General features: G+C 42.1%; 2 protein-coding genes across 2 annotated transcripts; one reads left to right on the top strand and one right to left on the bottom strand.

Moving 5' to 3' along the window:
* Positions 1-1,977: 1,977 nt before the first annotated feature.
* On the top strand, positions 1,978-8,893 carry LOC134646591 (methionine aminopeptidase 2-like). Its single transcript, XM_063500405.1, has 11 exons — positions 1,978-2,169; positions 4,441-4,542; positions 4,652-4,714; positions 4,821-4,923; positions 5,714-5,875; positions 5,977-6,158; positions 6,263-6,357; positions 6,441-6,537; positions 7,533-7,636; positions 7,830-7,945; positions 8,028-8,893. The coding sequence occupies exons 1-11, from the start codon at positions 2,013-2,015 to the stop codon at positions 8,278-8,280; spliced, it is 1,434 nt and encodes a 477-aa protein (XP_063356475.1). The 5' UTR covers positions 1,978-2,012; the 3' UTR covers positions 8,281-8,893.
* On the bottom strand, positions 8,598-22,319 carry usp44 (ubiquitin specific peptidase 44). Its single transcript, XM_063500404.1, has 6 exons — positions 22,222-22,319; positions 16,563-18,283; positions 15,078-15,276; positions 13,596-13,704; positions 13,134-13,402; positions 8,598-12,271 (listed from the first exon to the last, which is right to left on the bottom strand). The coding sequence occupies exons 2-6, from the start codon at positions 18,120-18,122 to the stop codon at positions 12,147-12,149; spliced, it is 2,262 nt and encodes a 753-aa protein (XP_063356474.1). The 5' UTR covers positions 18,123-18,283; positions 22,222-22,319; the 3' UTR covers positions 8,598-12,146.
* Positions 22,320-24,005: the final 1,686 nt, after the last annotated feature.

Here is a 24,005-nt window from a genome sequence, read left to right as displayed (position 1 = left end):
CGGATTAGCTGACAGGAGCAGCAGCCGGTGTGGTCTTCTGCTGCTGTGGCCCATCTGCTTCAAGATTTGACGTACTGCGCGTTCAGAGATTCTCTTCCTCGTAACTGGGTTATGAAGTGGTTATTTAAGTTACTGTTGCCTCCCTGTCAGCTCAAAGGCCGTCCAGCACCAACAACCAAATCACATTTATAGTCATTAAAATCTGATGCTCAGTTTGAACTTCAGCAGGTCGTCTCGTTCGTGTCTACATGCCTAAATGCGCTGAGCTGCAGATGATTGGACATTTGCATTAACTAACAGTTGAACATTTGTGCCTAACAAAGTGTGTGGTGAGTTTTTATAAACCATAGCAAATTAAGTAGGAGAGCCATTAAAATAAACTTTGTTTATCCCAGAAGTGGGAAGTTAATTTCTTGCGGCAGCTTAAAAAACACTCCCAAAAACAAGTTAAACACAAACTATAATAAACCACATGACACAACCTGGAGCAGAACCTCCTGACTGTGTAACTTAAACATATTTACCTGAGAAATCTGCAATTCTGACTTAATGAGACATCTTAAAATCTCCAAAGAGACTGCACTGACAAAGTTCAATTTCATGGAAGCAATACTGAGCTCTTTGTTCAGTATAATACAGTTTTGTTATGGTTTAGGTTTGAATCATTAAGAGATAAAGGCTTCTTTGTCTCTCGACTTGCACCATAGCCAGCCTGAATCTGATCTGTTCAACTGATCCTGGAGAAACACTTCAAACTGCTAAGGTACCAGCAGAAAATAACAAATAACACCATCTATGCTACTCAGAGGCAGTATCTCCAAATGAGTTGTACCGAAATAAAACTTTTAAACTAAATAAGGGAGAAAATTAGTTGAGATTAACTTTATTTATCACATGAGTTGCTATTGAAAATAGGAAGAAGTTAAAATTTGCTGTATAGGTGCACATCAAATGCACTGATAGGTAGTGAGGAGGCAAAACTGATCACTTTTTGTGTAAAAACACAGCAAAAATGTAAAAGTTTTAACAGTTAAATTTAACTGCTTAAACATTCAATAACAGTCACTATCATCGGCCTCTAGCGTTTAGGCCATCCTGCAAACATGTGTACAACTAGTGTTTACATCGTTTTATAAAGGTTGTTTACTGTAGTGTTTACTGCCACCTAGTGGCGGATTCTGGGTCTTCCCCGGTCCGTATATTAGGATTAAACTTGTAAAAAAATAATAATAATAAAAAAAATAGTATTTTATATTTTTTTGTTAAAAGAAAGAAAAACTCTTCTCCTTTAGTGTGATAAGCTCGTTTGTTATCCTTTTAATTATTCGTATATCACATCTGTTGGATCCTCAGGTGTTAAAGCTCCTCTTCAGCTGATTCGGCATGTTTTACTATGTGATGCCTTCAGGGGCTGCGTATAAAGCTCCGGTTTCTGAATAAACGTCTTTAAACTCCACGCGTTATAAAAAATATTTCAAATCATACCTCCGTTCATCTGGCAGACAAGTTAACTGCTAAACAAATGCTAAAGACCAAACATGGCAGTCAGTGTGTGGTGCAATAAGGGTGTGGTCATTTAACAATTAATTTTAAGCATTCAAACATTTGCCACCACACTGAAACTACTATTTAAACTGAAATTGCAGTGAGATTAAACCTATTCCTGGTTTTTAGAGTGCCGGTGGGTCAACATATAATAAAAACCTTTATTATTTCCATTTGTATCGTGTTTACTAAATAAATGTTTCTAAATTAATTAAAGACTCACAACTATTGAGTAATTATATATGATTACTCACTAGTTGTGAGTATATTTAATTATATTATAATTAAATATTTTGAGATAATATGTATATTTGTTTTAGTAAAACATAGTCCCTCTGTACTTACAAATAAAATATTAATGTAATTAGTTTTACTAACAGGAAAAAGTCCCGGGTGTCCCTGAAGGCAACACATACTGAGGACTCCCACAACCCCTTGTGCTTCCTCTTCCAGCAGCGCCTGCGATCATGGCGGACGTAATAGCGGAGCGGGTAGCAGAGCAGAAAGCGGTCCTGGACCGGGAGCTGAACGGAGAAGCGGAGGACCGAGAGGAGGCCGATCCAGCGGAGGAAACCTCGAAAAAGAAGAGAAAAAAGAAGAAGAAGAACAAGTCTGCGGCGACAGGTGAAGTCTCGTGCTAACAGGCTAACGGGCTAATATTAGTTAATAGAACGAGTTAGCCTCGACCAAACCGGAAATATATGCATATGGCTTCAAAATAAAATCGACCGTTAACGTTTTAATTATAAATAATATTTAAATTGCATCAACGTGTATTGTTTCAAAGCTAAATGAAGCAGTTTTGATTTGTTTTTGCTAGGTAAAATTTTATTGAAGTTATGATGCGGATTTCTATGATAAAGTATGTGAGGTAATGTGTTGCCATATAGGAAGAGATCTTGAGCCACAAGAGCTGTAATGCGTCAATTATATGAGATTTAGGAATAAGACTGGAATAATTAGTTATATTATTTAGACAGTGTTAGTTTACATCTCTTGGTTTCCATAATAGAGGAGGGAGGCATTGTGACAGAAACCGCGGTCATTGTGAGCTTTATTCTGAAATTTACACCGGAAGCAGTGCAGTTGAGTGGTTTCAGCTTCTCCACGTCCTACTCGTTGGACATGCGGGCGCAGATCAGTGCAGATTGGGCTACCGCTGTGCCTCTTGGGCCTCAGCGAGCACACCGGGCTTTCAGCGGAGCTCCCCACGGAAACGTGCCCTCTGTCGTGGAAGGGCAGCTTTAGGGTGGAAAATAGTCCTTCCAGGAGCTGTCCTCCCTGCTGCTGCCGCCCTCCCCCCGCTGAGCTTCAGCCAGGCTCTCCTGTTTCGTAATTCTGCCTTTGCCAGACTTATTATGTAAGAAAAGAACAGAGGAAGGTTTATTTTGAAAATTAGCCGCAGTTAAAAATATTTTTCTTACTTATTAGGTAGTTAATAACATTCAGAACATTACAAAATAAAATACAGCTTTTATACACTGTGTAATTTAAGACATTCATTTAAAAGCCATATTTTAAGTTTAACTTCGAAATGGCAATGGGCAGTGGTGTCAGTTTTCTTTGTGTCTGATCTGTTTGTCTTATTTAAGAGAAAAAAGAAATGAAACAAAAAACACACTGCCTTCAAGTAGGACAATAACACAACAGTACTTATCTCTTGTTCACCTGGTTATCTTTAACTGTGTGGGTAAAGCTGACTGAGCCCCGCCCACATAGAAGGTCCAGCACAGACTCAGCTGAGGCAGTAATGAAGCAAAACAAGCCTTGTTTTATTTGAATACCAGCAGACACGTCTCCTCTCTGAGGCCATCTCTGCTCTTGTATCTGTCTTCACTAACTCTGAATGCAGCATGTAGCCCCTCCCACCTGCAAATTTACGCAGTTGCCTTGGAAGCCAAGAAATATTTATGCTAACCAACAAGACCAGCAGTAGCCAAACTGATAGCAAGACTCTGTTCACTCGATTTTTGAGCTCTGTAACACTGATCCATACACCTCTGGCTACCCTCAGGTGGCGTCATTAAGCTCCTCCTCCTTTTTTAATTGGCCGTGGTGTCATGGAGAATCCTGGCTGATGGGTTATTTGTGGCATAGTGTGAATGAAAAGTCGTTGGCTCCTGTACCAGCGAGTGATGTGCCCTCAGTGCTGCTGGTGTAAATGGTGCAGAGCTGTGGCGAGCACAAACAGACCTTCACGTTGTCATTACCCAGCATGCCCTTCAGCGGTTTAATATTGCCTTTGTTTTTTTTGTGTGTATGCCGTGATCTTTGCCCAGGTGAAAAGAGGGGCACAGGTCCTGTCAGAACATTAAACAATTCTATTAATAAAAGTCAGTTTTGTAGAGGTTCATCAGACAGGGAAAACTGTGTTAAAGCAGGATTAACCTGGGCTAAGTTGAGCTCAGGTGTGTGGTCACATTAGAGGTGAGGTGTTTTAGAGAGTTAAATTGAAATTTTACTTTTGTTTTTATTAGTTTACTTTATAGTGATGTAAGCTTTAATCCATCAAAAACTGCAGGAAAATGTTCAGATTGTCTCTTCACCTGCTTGCTGCATACAATGCTACTACTGCACATTCACCTAATGTATATAATATATAATGTTCTTTCTCTCGCCCCCCTTTTGCACAAGTCGAGGAGCGTGTCAGGTTACATTTCACTGCGTGTTATACTTGTATAACTATGCATGTGACGAATAAAGAATCTTGAATCTCTTGAAGGATGTTCCTCATTTGTGGATTATAGTGTTGAGATTTCAGGAGAGCATGGATCAGACCGTCACATCTTATTTTGTTTCAAGCCTGATATTGCTTTCCTATGAGGCCATTAAAGGTGTATATTTTAAAAGTAGTGAGTAATGATTCATTTCTGGGTCACTGGCATCTGTTTACAGGCACTGAGGCAGAGGTGGAGGCGGACGGAGTGGCCGAGATGACCAAACAGCTGGAGAAGCAGGTGATAGAGGACAAAGAGAAGGAAGAGGAGGGCGAGGAAGGTGACTGAAGTCAAACATGAACACTTTAACCTGCGGTGGTGTGGACAGGTCAAATGTAAACATTGGATTTAGTAGCTGGTTTTTTAAAAAAAAGTCTTAACTTACACAGAGGGAGACGACGGAGAGAACTCTGCAGGAAAGAAGAAGAAGAAGAAAAAGAAGAAGAAAGGAAGTGAGTTAATGATATTTTAGTGGAAAAGCAGACTCAGTGTGTTTTATACCGGAGCCAGGTGTTTCTGTAAGACATCTGTTGGTGAGTCTTTGTTGTGTTTTTACAGCCAAATGTCAGACTGATCCTCCATCTGTGCCCATCTGTGAGCTCTACCCAAGCGGAGTTTTCCCCATTGGACAGGAATGTGAATACCCTGTCGTTCAGGATGGGTAAGACGAGCACACACACACACACACCTACACCTGCGACTTAAGTTCTACCTCTCTTTAAAATCTCTTTAGCTTTTAAAATGCCAGGTGGATTTTTTCACAATAATATTTTGACTTTATTCTAAAACTTCTGAGTTAATTTTGGGAATTGAACTTACTCTTGGAATAGACATGTGGATTTCCCCGCAATACATATTTTCGACTTTATTCCTGAAATAGTATTGCAAAATTATTCTCAAAATTCTAACTACATTTCTGGAATAATATTTCAACATCACTCTAACTTATTCTCTTTTTGTTAGTATCAGTCAGAGTGGTACTAACAGTAATAATAGTTAGCATGGAAGGACTTCTTTAGTGGTTTCCTCTGAGTGTGTGTCTCAGGTGTGCAGGTTTCATTTAATCTATCTTTACTTCCATCTTCCATTGCCTTCCCTTCTTGTTCCCGTGTTTTCTGGCTGAATTACATCAGAGGTTTTACATGTGAGGCTCCTGCAGCAAGCTGTGGACCACACTGTGCAGTGTTTATATCGCAGTCTTTATTTCCTCTTTCTGGGAAACACTTTTTATATTGTGATCTGAAAAATTGCTCACTCATCTCTGTCTTTAACAGAGGAGAGAATCTCTGTATTTTCCAGTAAAGACAAAAACATTCAACTAAGTAGTTTCACCAGGTGCATATTCATGAAGAATGTGGTCTCCAGATGTTTTTATTAGCTTTAGAAACTGCAACTGAATCCAAATTTGATGCTTGAACGTGCTGCGCTGCTGTTTTTGTTTCGCCTCCCAGTCGCAGCGCTGTGTCACGCATGACCAACGAGGAGAAGCGGGTGCTGGATAAAGCTAACGAGGAGATGTGGAACGACTTCAGGCAGGCGGCCGAGGCGCACAGGCAGGTCCGGAAGCATGTCCGCAGCTTCCTGAAACCTGGCATGACCATGATCGAAATCTGGTGAGGCTGCTTTTATCCTCTGTCGCTCGTAGAGGCGGCTGTTTTGGAATTAGATCAGAAGGTTTGGATTTCCTGCTGATGCCCTTCTCTGTTTTGATTAGCGAGCGGTTGGAGGACTGCTCTCGTAAGCTGATAAAGGAGAATGGGCTGAACGCCGGGCTGGCCTTCCCCACTGGCTGCTCCCTGAACCACTGTGCTGCTCACTACACTCCCAACGCTGGAGACACCACTGTCCTCCAGTACGACGACGTCTGCAAGATCGACTTTGGCACTCACATCAACGGTACGCGCTGACTGAACCTTTCTGCTTCTTTTACTGCTGTTTAAAAATACATCAGCCACTGGATGCTGACCGGTGTGCTTCTTTCTCCTGGTGTCTGCCCGCAGGGCGAATCATTGACTGTGCCTTCACCGTCACATTTAACCCAAAGTACGACAAGCTTTTGGAGGCCGTGAAAGACGCCACCAATACCGGAATCAAAGTAAGACCTGAACGGACACCTCATTTTTAGTTGGTGTGTGTTTGTGGATCCTGCAGCTGAAACATGTTTGTTCTCCTCTAAAGAACGCCGGCATCGATGTGCGCCTGTGTGATGTCGGAGAGGCAATCCAAGAGGTGATGGAGTCCTACGAGGTCGAGCTTGATGGCAAAACATACCAGGGTGAGATCACACTGTCATTACAGGATACTCAACTTTATAGAAAACAGTAGTTTATGCTATCCGTGAAAATCCACGCTCACGTGCACCATGACTCGTGTGGTAACGTTCACAGACTCGTGCATTTGTGTTTCATCTGAATTATTATTATTATTTAATTTTTTTAAGCAAAAAAAATAAAGAAAAGAGCAAAATTCTGCAACGTGTAAACGATCTGAGGTTGTTCTCGCATGACAGAGCTTCACGGATTTTTCCCTCTGTGATCCTTTTACTCTAAATGAAGCAAAATCAGAGCTCAGACATTATTTTAAACTCAGCGTAGCTCCTGTAAAAAACTGACATGAAGAGCTTCAAATATTTCCCAGTGCTTACTAAAGACGTGTGCAACTAGTCAGCAAGCGAGTTAAACAAATTACTCTTATTTTATTAAAACAACAACTGGCGTGTCCGCAAGGCGTGCTCAAAAGGATCTACAAGCCGGTAGTGAGACCTTCTGTGTATACTTCTATACTTGAATTTCATGTTTTATCCCAAACTGTAGATCCTGCTTCAGTTTCATGATGAGAATCACTAGTGAAAATTTCGGGCTTCTATCTCTGAGAGTTTGTGAGATATTCATGTTCAGAGTGGAAAATGCCAGTCCACTTTACTGTTTACTACAGAGCTTCAGTTATTTTGCAGATTTGGGGTATTCTTCTTTCAGTGGATCATCTGCCTCTGTCTCACCCAATCCCAGCATCCCCCTAAACCCATTTCTGCTTTGCCTCCGGTCTCAAGTCTAGATAAAGGTGGAGAGTTGCATCAAAAAGGACATTGAACCAAACTTTTTGAATATGCCGATCATGAAAACTTAGATTCAGGATATAAATCTACAACGGAGTCTCTCCTCTGCGGATTTTTGTGTGCTGATGTGTGGGTGTGTACACAAACTGAATATTTTCTGTTTAAAACTGGGAAAAACTTACATTTTGTTGTTTTGTTTTTTTCCTGCGTTGCAGTGAAGCCCATCCGAAACCTGAACGGTCATTCAATCGGTCAGTACAGGATACACGCTGGAAAGACGGTGCCCATCGTTAAAGGAGGAGAAGCGACGAGAATGGAGGCAAGTACTTCCTGGTTTCCTCACATTTTGATCAGCTTACTCACTGCACGTGATTCTAACGCAATATCAGAATTTTTAAAAAGTAAAAAAAACTTGCAGATTTTTATTTAAAAGCTGTAAAAAGAAGCTGAAGAGCACCTTCGGCTTCACTTCTGACGATTTTATTTTCGTTGATTCGGGTGTCACTCTACAGGAGGGCGAGGTGTACGCCATCGAGACGTTCGGCAGCACGGGTAAAGGTGTGGTCCACGACGACATGGAGTGCTCGCACTACATGAAAAACTTTGACGTCGGCCACGTCCCTATCAGGTGAGAGCCTGTGTTTATTTAGCTCGCCTGGACAGGGTGCGTATTAGTTAGCAGTAACTCACTGACTCCTTTTCTTCTCCAGGCTGCCGCGAGCGAAGCACCTGCTGAACGTGATCAACGAGAACTTCGGCACGTTGGCGTTCTGCCGGCGCTGGCTGGACCGCCTAGGTGAGAGCAAGTACCTGATGGCCCTGAAGAACCTGTGCGACCTCGGCATCGTGGACCCCTACCCCCCGCTCTGCGACACCAAGGGCTGCTACACCGCTCAGTTCGAGCACACCATCCTGCTCAGGCCCACCTGCAAGGAGGTGGTGAGCCGGGGGGACGACTACTGACACCCCTACCTTTCAGCACCACCAGACCCCGCCCCCTCACTACCACACAGCACCTGTTGGAGAACTCGGGGATGAAGTGAAGGATGCCAGACGCTGACAGTGCACAGCTTTCAGGGAAGGAGAAGCAGCTGTCTGAGCGCTCCGCCATCAACCACAACTAAAGAAACAAGCCCACACCTTTCTCCTGGATAGAGCTTTTTGTTTTTTCCAGTTTCCATCAGGACTATCATATTGCAAAATATTACATTTAAGCTGCTGCTGAATTTAGTGCAACCCCAGTTTTCACTTTGAGCCTCCGGTGCTTTGGTGCTCTGTTAAAAATGAAGCACCAAGGCCACTGACGGCTTAAAGAAGTGGTCAGGCCTGCATGCTGGCATGGCCCAAAGTCTTTGCAGACTGTTCCTAACATTTAAAAGCTTGGGGAAGAGGTGGTCTTGTAGTTAGATATTCATACAGACACCGGTCACCTGCAGCTCTATGTTTGGCTTCTGTTGCTACAGGAGGGAACTCTGCACTATGGCCCTCCGCTTATCGGTTCTTTGGTATTTGTAAAGTATCTTTGAAATGGCTGCTGCCACTCTGTTCCAGATTAAAATGCTTCATTTTCAAACTCTCCCTGATAATGCTTTTATAAGAAAAAAAAATAATTAAATAATTTTGCTCATTTGTGGGCTCCCTACTGATGACTTGGTGCAAGAAACCTAAACGGTGTATTTTTTTAATTTTGTTCCTACAACAGAGAAAGCCCCCAAAAGTTCTGCAAACCCAAATCTTTATTTTGCTCAGACAAGATGGGGAAACATAACTTCATGGGATGTTGGGGTGTCCTTAGGAGTAACTGGTAATAGCGTTACTCTATCACACGGTGGTTAACATTTAAAAAAAAATCAGGTAAAGTTAGGCTACCTTCTCATCCATGCTTATTTTAAACTCAGACTTGGTTTAGTGAAATTTGGCATTTAACCTTATTGATTAATCAGCTGTTAATTTTCTAAAAATGGTAAATGGTTTTATACCTGTAAGTAGGATGCTACCACTTAGAAAGGTTAACATGGCTCAGTTAAGCTTGGCATGAAGACTGGAGACTGTTACTGGCAATAAAACTTCTAGTACTTCCCATATTTTTATACAAGCTAAAGACATCTGTTAAGCCATACTAACTTGTAAATTCCTGTTAAATATGAAACTAACAAGCAGACAGTTACATTAGCTTAGCAGGATGAGCACCTAAAACTAGCACATCATTATCAAAGAGAACCAAGAATGAAGTTACCCCATCTCATCTAGCTAATTCTTTAGTAAAACAATTACATTTTACTGAATGTTATGCTTCATTGGACACAGCTAACCAGTTAGGCAGGGTGGTTTGATCTGATAATCGAATAATCTTTGCTATGATAAATAGCTATGTTTTCTAAACATTAAACCATTAAAAGCAATGCTTTTTCTGTTTAGCCTAGCTATTTTTCATTGCTTATTCTAATTAACCCTTAACTAATCGTAGCAGCTGTTAGCTATGTTATACTACTATATCTGCTTTTGTCTTATTTAAAAAGTAATTTTTCTAAATTTGTAACTTTTAATCAAAATAAATGCCGGAAGGTGGATTTTATAGGGTCAGACCTAGGGTATAATCACTTCAGTGTGCTTGTTTTTGCTGCTGATCTTCCTAAGCTAACTAGCTGCTAATGTTAGATTCATATTGAGACAATTAATAGATCTTATCTTAGCTATTCATGTACATGACAAACCTCTCTCTAATATATGTATGAAACATTTCATACACAGGATTTTTTTCAATAAGGGGAATTTTCATGCATTGTAGATTGAAGGTAAATAACGAAGCACAGACGGGCATCTTTTGTAGAAAAATGAAAAAATATTCTCATTTATTGAGGTAATTTTTTTTCTAGAAAAAACAAAAAATTGAGGTAATAATTTGCATAGTATAACTTCCATCAATTTACACACGGCGCATCCATGGAGCAGTAACCAAAATGCCAACAAATAACAGAACTGCAGACAGTGGAAAAAAAAAACCCCAAACAAAGTGTGCTTCGACTCCCCTCTGCTCAGAGGGAAGATAATTGAACAGTGAAATCTGTTAACTGCTGGTGGTTTTCAACAATCGGAACAAAGTGGTTGTATAAAACGTTTAAAACAGTCGATGGCCTCCTTTGTAAAATCTCTGAGAAGAATTGTATAAAAAGTACATTCATAATCTAAATGCTGGTCTGTGTGGGAGTCCCACTTTGCTGAATTGATATGAACTATAAAAATAGATTATTTTGTTAAAAAGGGCACTTTTCAAGTACAGCAGTTACCTGCCTAGTCAGGGATGGTTTACGGTTATGCAGTTACATTCTGAGGCAGACAGGGGGCAGCACTGAGCCAAATAAAATAGAAAACCAAAAATCACATTAAGTAAGAAAATGTAGATTTACAACTTAGCATGCTGAAAATAAAGCTGAGATTTTAGGAATAAAGTCAGAATCTTGAAATATACTCTCCAGTCTGTGGAGTAGTGACAGTTGGAGATCACAGACAATTTCTGAAGTGTTAAAAATTCATTCACAGCAACGTCAGCCCGAGCTCTCGAGTAGAACACAGCTGTAGGCCTCATTCAATTTTACTTTATTTTTTCCCCCTGAAAAGATAATCCTCACCTTTAATATCACAATAATTGTGTACTAAAAGAGGAATGCTTTCTTTTGTAGTCTCAGTAGTAGTATTTTGACTTTAGTCTCATCTCCTCAAAATTTTGACTTTCTTTCAAAAGAATACAGACTTTATTCTCAGAATGATATTTAATTTTTTTAAGTTACTTTAATCATATTCTGGCATTATTCTCAAATCCAACTTTATTCTTGTAACTATTCCAATGTTTTTCAAAATGTAGACTTTATTCTCAAATGTTTTTGTATTGCGAAATTATTCTCATAATTCGAACTACAATTCTAGAATAATATTTCAACATCACTCCAAATTATTTTCTAAATCTAACCTTCTTCTTAATGTGGCCCTGTCACACTCATTCGTAGCTGTCATTAAAAGCGGGAATAAAAACAGAAAAACTCCATAAAATACTGAACCGTTTAGGAGAAGCAGGGTTTTCCAAACACTTCCCGCAAATACTTTGGCTTGAGGTCTGCCTCAGAGTGAAAAACACTGCTCGTGTACAGATTTTTAAACAACCAACCAACACTAAAAACCTGCACTATACACATTAGTGCATTTCTGGCAAGGAATCAGGACGAACGCCTGTGAAAATGTTTACCTGTCTCAGACACACGGAGGCCATTTCTACTGAGTGAATGACAGTTTATAACCCTACATCCAGTTCTGTGTTGACTATCTAAAGTGACTGAGAAACATTTCAGCTGATTTATAAAACAAAACAAACAAACAAAAACCCCAAAACACAGCATTTACAATCAACAAGCCTCGCGCACAGGTAAGCAGACATACCTGTAGAGTATGTAGTCATGCCTGACCAAAGTCTACTGGCTGCTTGACACAGACACACCTTGGCTGACGCTCTCTTCTTTATAAAATACAACTGTACATGAATCACAAACATCATAATCTTTAAAAAAAAAAAAAATACCTACATATAAACACAATATACAACAAGTTCACAAAGCAGAACCCAACTTTACAAACGAGTCCTTTCTCTCTCACCTCCTTTTTGTTTTGTTTTGTTTTTTTAATAGAAAAATAGACTAAAAAGACCCAACCTCCCAGATACAAAATGCCCAAAGAAAGAGGGAAGAGAAAGACCGATAGGTGGGGCTGTGCTGATGTCACCTCGCTGAGTAGTCGGGCTGCTGGGGAGGTGGCAGCAGGGTTCACAGAGGCGTGTAGTCCTATAGCGGCCGGTCTCTGTCCTGAGATACTCGCTGCGTGTAGAAGAGGATGTAGGCCTGAGCGCGGCAGACCTCATCCACCGAGCACACGTTCAGCTTAGAGTCATTACAGTGAACCCAGAAGCCTGGAGGAAGAGGAGGGATGAGTTACCCGGATGAGCAGATGTGTTTGGAACAACACGTTTGTTTACTGGGGTTGGTTTTTGAGAGACTGCTCCCACAGAGCCACATACTTGGACACTGGCTAAACAACTGGAAAAGCACTCAAATTCTACTTTAACCCAAGGCCATGGAGCACATATTTGTTTTTCACTCTGTAGAACTGGTATCAAAATCACATCCTGAATACTCAACATGACAAGATGTTGGGAAAATTAAGATCAACACAACCTGGTAATATCTTAAAAACTTAAAATCTAATTTTAAGTTTAATAAAATAAAATACCTCAAGTTTAATAAGGCAAAAAGCCTTGTGCCAGTTACTGAAAACAAAGATTAACTTAGCCTAACCATAATCTCAGGGTACACAGAAGTTCATGTATATAAATATCAGCAGGAAAGAAACTAAACTACATTTAACCTTGTTCACATGCAGCAGTGAATGAATCAGGTGGTAAAATTGGATCGATAATCCTGAAAGCTTCCTCGTGTCCTATTTATAACCTGCAAATACAGCTGAGAGGGCCGAGAAGGGAACGTCATCATGTCTGCAGGAATATGAGGCGTTAGTTTGACTCTTTCGGCGACGATGACGCCGCGTTTCGTTCTGACAAGATAAAATTCATCCTGAGCATGGATCTCATGAGAATCCTTTCAGTGGCATTTCACTGTGGCAGAGGAACCTCTGGACTTTAATGTGGACATTTTGAGAGGATGAAGGGAACAGTTCCCACAGCATTAATCCCCCTGTGACCGGGGCTTTCACTGCTGTGTACACTTCCCTGCTTAAACCCAAACACAGAGAAAGAAGTAAAGAAAATGACTCACCTCCTTCTGTGTTGTAGCAGTAGGCAGTGTAGTGGCCGGAGCCAAAGCCCTTCCCATGATGCATCACCACGGCCGAGAGCTCGTAAAGGAAGTGCTTAGGGCGGGGCGAGCCAGCGGCGCTGGGGCTGCTGGGACTGCTGGGACTGCTGGGACTGGAGTAGGGCATGCCTTTGGGTGAGGGCTCTCGGCAGCAGTAGGGCTCCATGTTGAGGAGCTGGTCGAAGCTGACGTGGACTCCAATCTTTTCCCGGTGGTTCCTCCCAGACCACCTGAGGACCAATCAGAAGGCAGAGAAAAAGCTGAGGGGTGATCTTCTAAGAACAGCTGAAGGTTATTAGTGTTCTTACTAGAGTCTCGTCTCTAGAAGTCACATCCATATATAATAAAGTGAAAATCTGAGTTAACACTTAAGACACGGTTATATTAATCCAATCAACTCCACAGGCGTTAACGTCTCCTCACCTGAAGCGTTTGAGGTGCAGCCTTAGGACCTGAGGCAGTTTGTGGACCATCAGCTGCTTCTGTGCTTCGGTCAGGATGACTGGCTTGGATGAGGTCCGTCTTCTGGCAGCTGCACACACGTGGAAAGAGGAAAGAGCTGACACACAGCACAAAGATCACTTTTTGTGAGCGTCGACGCAGCTTTAAAGAGGTCACGTGACCCCGTGATTATGTAAACTGCTGCAGAGTGATAACGGAGCCATTTTACATGAAGGTTTTAGAGTAGATCTGAGAAGCAGTGCAGGTATTTGTGTTAGTTTAGTCCTGAAGGAACTAAACTAACACAAAACTAACACAGGAAATCAAGGACATGTGTGAAAACATGTCCTTGATTTCCTGGATACCGTTGTTGGGTATGTTTATATTTATTAGCTGCTGCCTACAAACCGGGATGCCCCCACCATGTCTTGTTTCGTTTTCACGACAGGCACTTACAGGCTTTCAACATTTGAGTCAGTCAAGACTGTGGCCAATCATTTTACCTATCTTACCCTTACCGTGATAGTAGGGAATTGGAAGTTGTGCTGTGCGGTGCGAGTGCTGCACGGCATCAATGTAATGAAACGCTGGTAACATGTTTTATAGTCACCAAAATGCTTCCATTTGTTGTTTCAGTGTCACAGATGTGACTAAAAGGTGCAATTTGGTTGCTATCGGTGGTTGTTGGACTTTTTTAATTTTAGAAGGGAGCATATCACATGGGAGGGAGAAGGAAGTGGGAACAATAGAAAAAAAATAGAAAAATAACACTTTTACAGTACAATAAACACACACTATGGTAACAGGGACCACTTTCAGTAGTTTTAAATGTTCAGACTTTCATAGAAATTAAGGTTGTGACCCAAGTTTTTACTTTACATCTGGTCCATAGATTATATAGGCGCCTGTCCATGGAGTGCCTTTCTTCTACTTTTCCAGCCACTGATCTGTCCTTTTAGCCTTGTTTTTTTTTTTTTTTTTAAACATAGAACAGTCAAAGCCACCTGAAGTGGCATGATTTGGAGATAACAAATCACTCCGGGGTTTGTTATCTCCAAGGACCCAAGTATTTCAGAACTGTATCCCACAATAGTCATTAGACATTTTAATTACTACATTTAATTCTGGTGAAATTCCCTCTTGAATTTCTCTCTCTTTAGGTTGATCAAATGTCCAAAAACATCTTCCCTCTGTGAGTTTGGACACAGCTGTTTTTCATCCGTCTTGTCTGTCTCTCCACGTCTAAACTCGTGTGTCCGAGAGGGATCATTCAGTCTTCATTAACAATGTTATACCACAAACTTAGTTCTGCCATAAAGCACATTTTAGTTACTGAGTGATACTTTTACAGGCTTAGTTACTGTTTAGTTTGTATCCCCTCCTTTTTTTTAGCATGTTTTATAGGTGAAAATTGTAAATATCTTGAGATTAAAGTCAAAAAACTGTGTGGCTCGTCTCACTCACAGTTACACTGGTCACAGGCGTAGATGTTTCCCTCCAGAGCTTCGGTCTCTGTAAACTTGGCCAGCATTTCCGTCAAATGGCATGAAGCCTGAGCAGCCGACTCCCGGCTATTACTGTGATATCGCTCCGGGAACTCCAGCGACAGATCCCAGAAAGGCTCCACAGTGTTGGAGCGATGGTCGCAGGCCAGGCACGTCACCTGCATGGAAAGGCGAGAAAGAGTAAGAAATAAGCAAACAACAGAGGAGAGGTCAGAAGGAATATCTTTATTTCTACATGTGACTGGGAATACATAGAAATTAAATACAAATGTGGGGCTTTTCACAACATCCACTGACCCACTTTGAGTAGAGCGAGTACTTCCTTTGTGCGTGGAGGGGTGGAAGCCAGTCTGAGTCTGTTATATGGCCAAGACATTTGATTGCAAAGACAGAGCGATCTATTCAGCAGCAGCAGGTGTCACCGTGTGTGCTCAGAATCTACAAGCAGAGACTAATCTCTTGTCCTCGAGCCAACTCTCTCCGTTTCCTACATCCTCATCCACCTTTAAGGGGTGCAGCTGTTTAGCATCATGTCGACAAGTCAGAATATTTTCCTATATTCCTTCCCTCCCTTTTATTGAAGGTGAGACAACAACAAGTTATAAGACACAGATTTAGGACCACCTGGTATAAGCAATAATTAATTAATTACCATTAATTCACTACCTTGATAACATACATAGGCAGATGGATATCAGCTTAACAGATAAAATTTAAATAGTGTGCTTGGCTCTTCCTTTTATAGCAGTTTTTTAATGTTACCAGAATCCGCAGAAATATAGTAGTTAACAGTTGAAGGTTTTGTCTATAAAATTAATAAATAACTCAAGAAGAATTCCCAGTGCATGGGCCAGGTGGGGGCGCTGTACTATACTGGTGTGTAAACACTTGATCATTTTTACCTAAATAATTCCAAGTGAGAATTAGTTTAGACATGAATTGAAATCAGACCAATTAAACTATTAAAATAAATCCAAATTATAAAAATAAATACTCCCTGCTTACAGTTTAACCACCTCTCTTTAGTTTTAGTTTATTCTGATTATTATGAATACAGGATGAATCAAAGCCAGTGATGACTGATGAATTCAAATCACAGTATGAGAGCCAATCTGAGATTTTCATGCCTTTATATGCTCCTCTGAAGGTCACAGCCTCTGATTAGCACAATAATAGACTTAACTATATGTGGACAAACTGTGCTAACATGTTCAGCCAACCCCAAACACTCATTTTAAACCAGTAAAGAATATCTTAATAAATAAAAATGTCTATTTAGTAACATTAATTTATACTTTTTGAAAAACTACTAAATAGTCAGTGATTTTCCTTTTGTCCTGGCTGAAACGTGTTTAGTGGAGCTATAGACCAGCACATGTGCACACATCACGAAGCTTGTCAGGTAAGCCGGCTGTTTTGGTGAAGAGTGTGCGTGTGTGTGTACCTGGCTGAGGAGCTGGCCGTGAAAGATGGTGTTGACCACGCTGAGCACCTGCTTGATGAGCCGTTTCTGCGTCTGCGGGACCCCAGCACTGGTTGTGTGCTTGCCCGTGCTCTCCAGCTCGTGCTGCACTTTATCCAGCAGCTCGCACAAGAACTCCTGAGCGTCCTGCTGAGCGTAGCCCCTGAACGCCGGGATCAGCTGCCACACTGAGTGCAGCATGGCAAAAGGCGATACCAGCGCCCACTTGCCAGACCACATGACCTGGAACAAGGTGTGCAACTCATGGCACAGTGAGATGTGTTTCGAGCTGGGCTCTTTGGGTTGTATCAACTCCATGCTGCGGGCTCGTGACGCCCCGCCGCTCAGCCCCACCCCAGAGCCTGAACTGGTCTGAAGTCCCTTCCTTTGGATCAGGGGGGGCTGCGATGAGGCCTTCCCCGCCAGTTGGCCATGGACGGCAGATGCCAGTAGCTCCAGCGCCTGTGTTAAATCCAGACGCAGGAAGCACTCCCTGAAAACATGCAGGTGACTCAGCACCTGCAGGATGGAGTTCATATAACAAGTGTTTCCCAAATTTCTTAATCCCGTCACTCCAGGAGTGACTGTAGGACGCCGCTTGAAGGGCGAGCCATCCTGTTTGGTGCCTTGCTTGCGGCAGACAGGGGTTTGGGCAGTATGCAGGGTTGCTGAAGCGGCTTTGGGCTTAGATTTGGTAGTTGAAGAACGGCAGCGGGCTTTGGGGGTTGCTTGGACCTTTTTTTTTTGTCCAGCTTTCTTGGGGGTTACAGTGGCGGGGCTTCGAGTCCGTTGCCTGCGTTTCAGGGATGGGGGCGCTGGAGTTTTCCTCTTGTTGCGTGCCCTGCGAGAAGTCGGCATTGTGGTCGTCAGATCCCCAACTCTCTGGCTTTTCTGACGCAGGCGACGACTCTTCCTGAGAGGAGCGTTCTCCAGCTCCTCCTGTAGCTGCCTCTTGAGAGCTCGCCTCCTCTCCCTAGCCTCCCTTCTTTGCTGCTCCTCCTCCTCCCTCCTCCTCTCTTCCTCCGCTCTCCTTTTTCCACATTCAGTCAGGCCAAACCAAAGGCGAAAGATGCGTCCCATAAGTGCTCTGCGGCGGTGCCAAAGAGCGGTAAACATTCGGTCCTCGTCCCTCAACTGCAACTCACGAGCGCCGGATGGCATGAGGGCATCCACGCTGGCGCTAGCGGAGCGTAGGGTGCGCCCGCTGCGGGTGGTGACCTCATAGCGCTGGCTCTGGATGGCGCTGAGTGTACTGCGAAGCAACTTGAGGTCTCCGGTGGCGTTATCATTCAGAACATAGTCGTCACACAAATAACAAAAAACGTAAAGTTCATTAACCTCCATCGCCAGTGGGTGGCCCTGCTGCTGGAAGTGCTGCAGAGCATGCTCCTCGATGTAGCGGCCACACGCCACGTGGGCACAGCCGAGGCAGCCCCATATGGACTCGGTGGTGTTGCAGTCAACGCAGTGCCACTTCTGGGGGTTAAGAATGGAGTGGTCTGGGGCCAGCCGCAGCCGCCCCACATGCTTACACCTGTCCATTACACAAGCCTGCCCGCCAAGCTGGCTGGCTGGCTGTGTCAGTCAAACTGACCCTTTGGCGCGCGAGTCTTTGTTTGTCAGCGCTTCACGCCGGCTTCATATCACCATGGTAACCATGGCGAACTGAGAAGTGAGACCCTCCCAGGGCATGGTGGTGTTGTCTAGAGAGGGAAGAGAAAAGGTTAGGTGAGAATTTTAATACGTTTACCTGTGTACAGGCCACAGGTGTTCATGTTAGAGCATTATTGTTTAACACCATTATTCCTTCATTTAAAAACACATCCTTTTAGACAGGACTTTTAAACATAATACAAATGAAAAAGAGGCTAACAACAAACAATATACTGTTCACTCTTTTTCGATAAAACAAAGCGTAACTAGCCTGAAGTTTTCAAAAAAAAAAGAACAAAAAGAACAACTTATGATGACTGATGACTCTGGAGTTTGATAACTTCTATGGTTTAATTGCAGTCCCATTTTAGGTTTGTTGACTAGTTGAGCTTTCCCCTTCAACCTGACAGCTACAGCAGGATTACATCGCTCACTATTGGGAAAAAAACCCAAACTGCTCCAACTGTTTCATGCCTGGACCTTTCATTCCCGTGCACAATTTATGCATCAGAACATCAACATTTTTGTCCTATTTCACCCAATATCACTATTGTTGTGATAGGATGTATGGTTTTGACACAAAAAAACCACAGACTGCAGTGCGCCCCCCACAACTCCGCAAACATCTACGCATAAGAAACACTAAACACTTTTCAAATTAATGTCCCACTACACGCAGACATCTGCTTTCTACCGTTCTCATGGCTCTTCTGGATCTCTTCAGATTTTTCATTTAAGATTAAATTAAAACCAGATGAATCCCCCCCCCCCCAAAAAAGTTTTTTTTTTTAATTTATTTTTTTATGTATACCTTCATCCTCTTCTCTTTACAGGAAACACGTGAAACCAGAAATTATTATTGCATCTGATTTCCATCGACTGCTTTATGAGGTTGTATCTACGCAGAGTAAACTGAGGCAAACTGCCAGGTGGCATGCGGACTCAAACATTTCTCAACCTCAACAGGGACCAGTAGTAAAATAACTGGCGAATAAACACAACTCTACGGAAAGAGGGCCGCTTTCACACTGGGGTTGACGAGCTTACTGAGGCTGTCGAAAAAAGCAGTTTAAATCTGTGGGAAATTGGCTAAAGTTCCACATCATAGGCTAGATTTTCTGAAGCCTCAAATCAAAGGACTTAGATAACTTAAAAGGGTCTAATTCCTTCTCAAACCATACATTCTTATCTTGGTGATATAAGTGTTCAGAAAATGAAGCAACAAAAAATAACCGTTTCCAAATGTCTCCTCTGCAAGTCTTCTATTTGTAAATACTTTTTGACAAATCAATAACCAAGCAGAACAATCAGCTGGTTGCAGATGAACACTAATTCCAACATCTTGCACAGCAACTGACAACAGTAGTTCTTCTTTAGCTCTGTACAGCATAGGGACACAGGAACAAGCTATCTACCTGCCGCAGGGTCAAGCTAAACTGGTCCCAACTACCAACTGCAGCTGCAGTCCAAAATGGAGGAGTTGAACTATCAACTCCAGCTGCAATGAAGTTGAAACCTGCTGCTCAGCCAAGAGAAGGGAGGCACTACAGATAGCTAGTTAGCAGCAGCTGGGCTTTAAGAAAATTTTAACCTGAAAGATGTTAAAATTAGTTTCAGACTGGCACCACCAACTGTTCACAAGACATCCTGGTTCTGCCAGAGGTTTCCTCCTGTTGACTGTTGTGGTTTTCTCCCATAAACTGAAGGGTCTCCATCTTAAATGATAAAGCGCCTTGAGGTGACAGTAGCATAAAGAAACTTGAATTGAAATCGAATTGCTTATATAGCTGAGCAACCAGTATGCGTGGGAAGCTCTAGGTTCAGCTAAAAACATACCAATCACTCTTCACAGAACCTCTTCTGGCTTCTTTTCAAATCCCACAGAGCTGCTAAGAATTTGGGGATCCTTGAGTGGGCTGACCCCCCCCCCCCTTAACTGATGTCAAGGGAACAAGATCATTGGGGGGGGGGGGGTCTGAGCTTGCAAAGTGGTGCACTATGGGCATACTGTATGGGTACAGGGCAGTGTGCTATAGAGCAAGTTCAACATGCCCAGGGAATGATTCTGTTATCAGTTTCCACTGTTTTCAGGGCTGGCAGCTGTGGCTCAGAAGATAAAACGGCCACTTACTAATCAGAAGGTCAGTGGATCAATTCCCAGCTACTAGGTGTCTATATATAGACACCTATATGTAGATGGTGAAGATTCAACAAGACACTAAACCCTGAATTGTTCAAGTACTTGAGTTTAAGAGACAGCTTTAGTTTTTATTCTCTCAGCTGCAGCCTTAGTGGTGTTCAACAGTCTGAGAGTAAATACAAAGACAGAATACAAACATAGGCGTAGTTGACATCCAAATTAGATATAAGGTCAACAAGTACAAATGGGTGTCCTGTTTTAGCAACATATATTAATGCTTATAGAAAAATAAAATTTTTGTAATTTATTTATCTGCAATCAACTGGGGAACAAAAAAATACAAGAATCTGATCTAATCTGCTATCCACACACCTCATTCATATGTAAGGAGATGCATCGAACAGCAACTCAGGGTTAGCATTTTGCAGCCAGGGATCAAAACTGCTAATTAGCAGATGACCTGCTCTAACTCCTGAGCCACAGCCACCCAGTCTGTTGGCAGAAGGAATAGTTACGTTTGCAGCATAAATTAGCATGGAAATATATCCAGGTAGGAAAGTGAACTGCCTCTTTCCTACACACTGGGGAAGAGGCAGTTTAAAACCCAGGGTTAAGCCTAAAGTTATCAGGATAAGCTTAAATTCCACTTCCATAGTACAGGCCTTAAGACTACTTCTGCAAGGGTTGTTTCCATGCTAAAAAATGTCAGGAGAGGACAGGATAGCGGAAAAATCGGTTCTAACTCTGTTAATGTTTAGTTTAGTTTAGTTAGTCATAAACCACCAATTTAACAAAGCAAAACAAGCATGGCTCAACGCACTCAGTCCCCCTGTTTACCAGTGCAGGAGGGGGCGTGTGTGTTCAATACGTGCTCATCAGATTGCTGCCATGGATGATATAAATACAGCTGCCGGGGCACATATCCTGTCTGGTCTCCAGACATGTTGAAATGCTTTCGCGCCGAGCCTTTGGCTGGCATCGGGACGAGCCACAAACATCCAGAATAACGTGGCACTTTGCTGTCAGAGCCAGAAGCTGGTTAAGCATAATCCACATTAAAGTAATCACCGCGGAGATTTAGCAGCAACGCTCCTGGCTCAGCATTAAGAAATCAGTGGCTTCTAATTGAGCAAATAAAGCGATGACTCTCGGGGGTGGTTGCTCCAGAGTTTCTAATGTCACTGAAGTTTTACCAGCAAGTTAGCGCGCTTTGCTTTGCTTGGTTTGTCCTTGTGGCTGTGCGTGGTCTTACCGACACACAGCCTCACACTAACTCTGAGTAAAACAGCCATAACACAACACAACCAGCCAGAGTAGCATTTCAATAAACTGCACGAGCGCAGCACGCGTTAGTGTTCAACCCGAGGAGCCCAACTTCACAGAGGGTTTCTCCCAAAAAGCTAAAGTTAGCCAGCTATCACTAGCATGTAATTGATAGCTGTAAGGAGTTGCGATTACAAAATACTGAATTGTGTAAAAGTAACTCGAAAGCGCTTTCAAAGTCTCACAAATAAACGTCTCAAATGAATGAAAATAAAATTAGAACACACGCAAACACATTTTGTTTGAACTAAGAGTCTAATTTTTATTGTATTTATTCAAGATTAGTGAGCCCTAGCTGCCCTTGCCGCTAACGTTAGCCTAGCATGCTAGGTAGTATTAGCTTGACAAGCTAGCGGCGACAATCCCGAAACAAGTTCACGCGTTCAGCCGGAGATCGGCTCGCCGGCATCGGACTGGGCTTCATAACCGACCTGCCAAGTGTGCCTCAGCCAGAATTCACACATCGTCGGGCGCACGGTCACAAACATGTTCAGAATTAGTTGCTACTGAAAGGAAACAGCATACCAAGCCTCTCCTTCACCGCAGTAACTCCTCTGTTTCTGAAATGATCGCCATCTTGTCAGTCACTGTCGCGTGGTGTTGGCTCGAGCGCGTCCGCGAGACGTGACGTTGTTGTTGTTATTGTTATTGTTGTTCATGATGACGATGATGATGATGTACGTATATTAAAAGTGAAGCTTTATTGTTGTGAAACTGTGAGGTGAGTTTTTAGCATTTTAATACAAATGTGCATATTTAGTTGTTTTAGTTTGATTTGATTCCTTTTTTCATCGGGGATCATGCACCAAACATTCATCTAAAAAGATGCCTTGTGTCAGATTTACAGTACTGTGCAAAAGTCTCGAGCTGCTCAAATCTTTGTATTTTGCCAAGCATCCAGTAATTTTTAATTTGTTAAAGTGGTCTTGAGGAACAGTTCTCCATGCTCCCTGAAGGTATTTTTTTTTTTTGCAAATTGGCTGCTTTTCACTGATTTTCAGTCCATTCCTTGTACTTGACCATTTTGTTTTTGAATAATTAGCCAAAAACCTGGTGTATATCATTGTGTTTTACAGGTGTTTTACAGCATACACTCATTGCCATACTTCTCTTTTGATCTCCTTTATATATGATGACAATTTGAACCATCCACCCATCCATAAAACCTGTTGCCACTGATTTTCAATCCAGTTTTCTGCAATTAGTCACCCTTTTCTCCCTGCTTCCCTTCCTTAAGAATGACTTCTTGACAACAATTTTTCCACTGAGACCATTTCTGATAAGGCTTCAGTGAGCAGTAGATGGGTCAACTGAATGGCACCATGTATCTCTCAAGTCCTGCACCAGGTCTTTGCTGGATTTTTATTTCCTGTTTCTTAAGGACATGACTTTCAGGCCTTGCAATCAAGGTGCTACAATTGCTCGGTGAAAGTCCAAACCCCACCCTGACAGAAGTGCTGTAGTAGCACCTTATAAGAGCGCTGTACCTAAAGAAATACCTGCAATCCTCAACAAACTGAAACAACAATGTAAAGAAGAGTGGGCCATAATCCCACCACAACAATATGAGAGACCGATAAAGTCTTACAGAAAATGATTATTATTGCTGGTAAAGGTGGTTCTAATTCTTGTTGTTCAGTGTCAGGCTGGAGGATAGGAGGCTGGAATAAAACTCATCCATCAAGTTGGGGTCTTTTTTACTTGCAGCAGGCATTCATAAACACCGACATACACCAAAAGCATCTGGCTTCCTTTTAGACTCTGCCTGCCCCAGATGGGTACCTGGAATAACCCAAGTCTGGGGTAGCAAAACCAATTTAAAAAGTAAATATGCACATAAACAAACACCCCAAAAAAGCACACAAACCCCCTCTGGCTATCAAAACCTTTATTGTATTTTCAGCCTCTTGGCTGTGTCAGCATGGGAATAATCACTGTTATATGTGGGCAATGACGATTGAGATCTGTAAATGTGAAAAATGTTACCAATCTAAAAGAGATGCTTCATAAATCAAAAGACTTTTCTTCCACGGGAAATTATCCCTATGACACCTACAACTGAAAGGTTATGAAATGGTGATTAAAAATCTATAAAGAACTCAGAAAATATAACAGTAAAATGCAACACTGTTGTAAAAGGACTAGAGATGAACGCTAATTAGGAATATGGTGATGTAGTGCACAGAGTGCACACTGAAACATTTTAATTTCAGTGTGGGATACAAAGGGGACGACTTCACATTAGAGCTCTGAAACTTTCAACTGTCATTAAAATGTGTTAATCAAAATTAATATTAATCAAAATTAAT

This window comes from Pelmatolapia mariae, linkage group LG17, assembly GCF_036321145.2.
Source record: "Pelmatolapia mariae isolate MD_Pm_ZW linkage group LG17, Pm_UMD_F_2, whole genome shotgun sequence".
Lineage (NCBI taxonomy): Eukaryota > Metazoa > Chordata > Actinopteri > Cichliformes > Cichlidae > Pelmatolapia > Pelmatolapia mariae.
This window is presented reverse-complemented; position numbering and strand designations above follow the sequence as displayed.

Coding starts and splice junctions, on each gene's coding strand:
- usp44 (XM_063500404.1), bottom strand. CDS start 18,122: ATGGACAGGTGTAAGCATGTGGGGCGGCTGCGGCTGGCCCCAGACCAC. Junction 15,277..16,562: donor ACGGCCAGCTCCTCAGCCAG/GTACACACACAC, acceptor CTTTCCATGCAG/GTGACGTGCCTGGCCTGCGA. Junction 12,272..13,133: donor CTGCTACAACACAGAAGGAG/GTGAGTCATTTT, acceptor CTCTTCCTCCAG/GCTTCTGGGTTCACTGTAAT.
- LOC134646591 (XM_063500405.1), top strand. CDS start 2,013: ATGGCGGACGTAATAGCGGAGCGGGTAGCAGAGCAGAAAGCGGTCCTG. Junction 4,715..4,820: donor GAAAAAGAAGAAGAAAGGAA/GTGAGTTAATGA, acceptor GTGTTTTTACAG/CCAAATGTCAGACTGATCCT. Junction 5,876..5,976: donor ATGACCATGATCGAAATCTG/GTGAGGCTGCTT, acceptor TGTTTTGATTAG/CGAGCGGTTGGAGGACTGCT.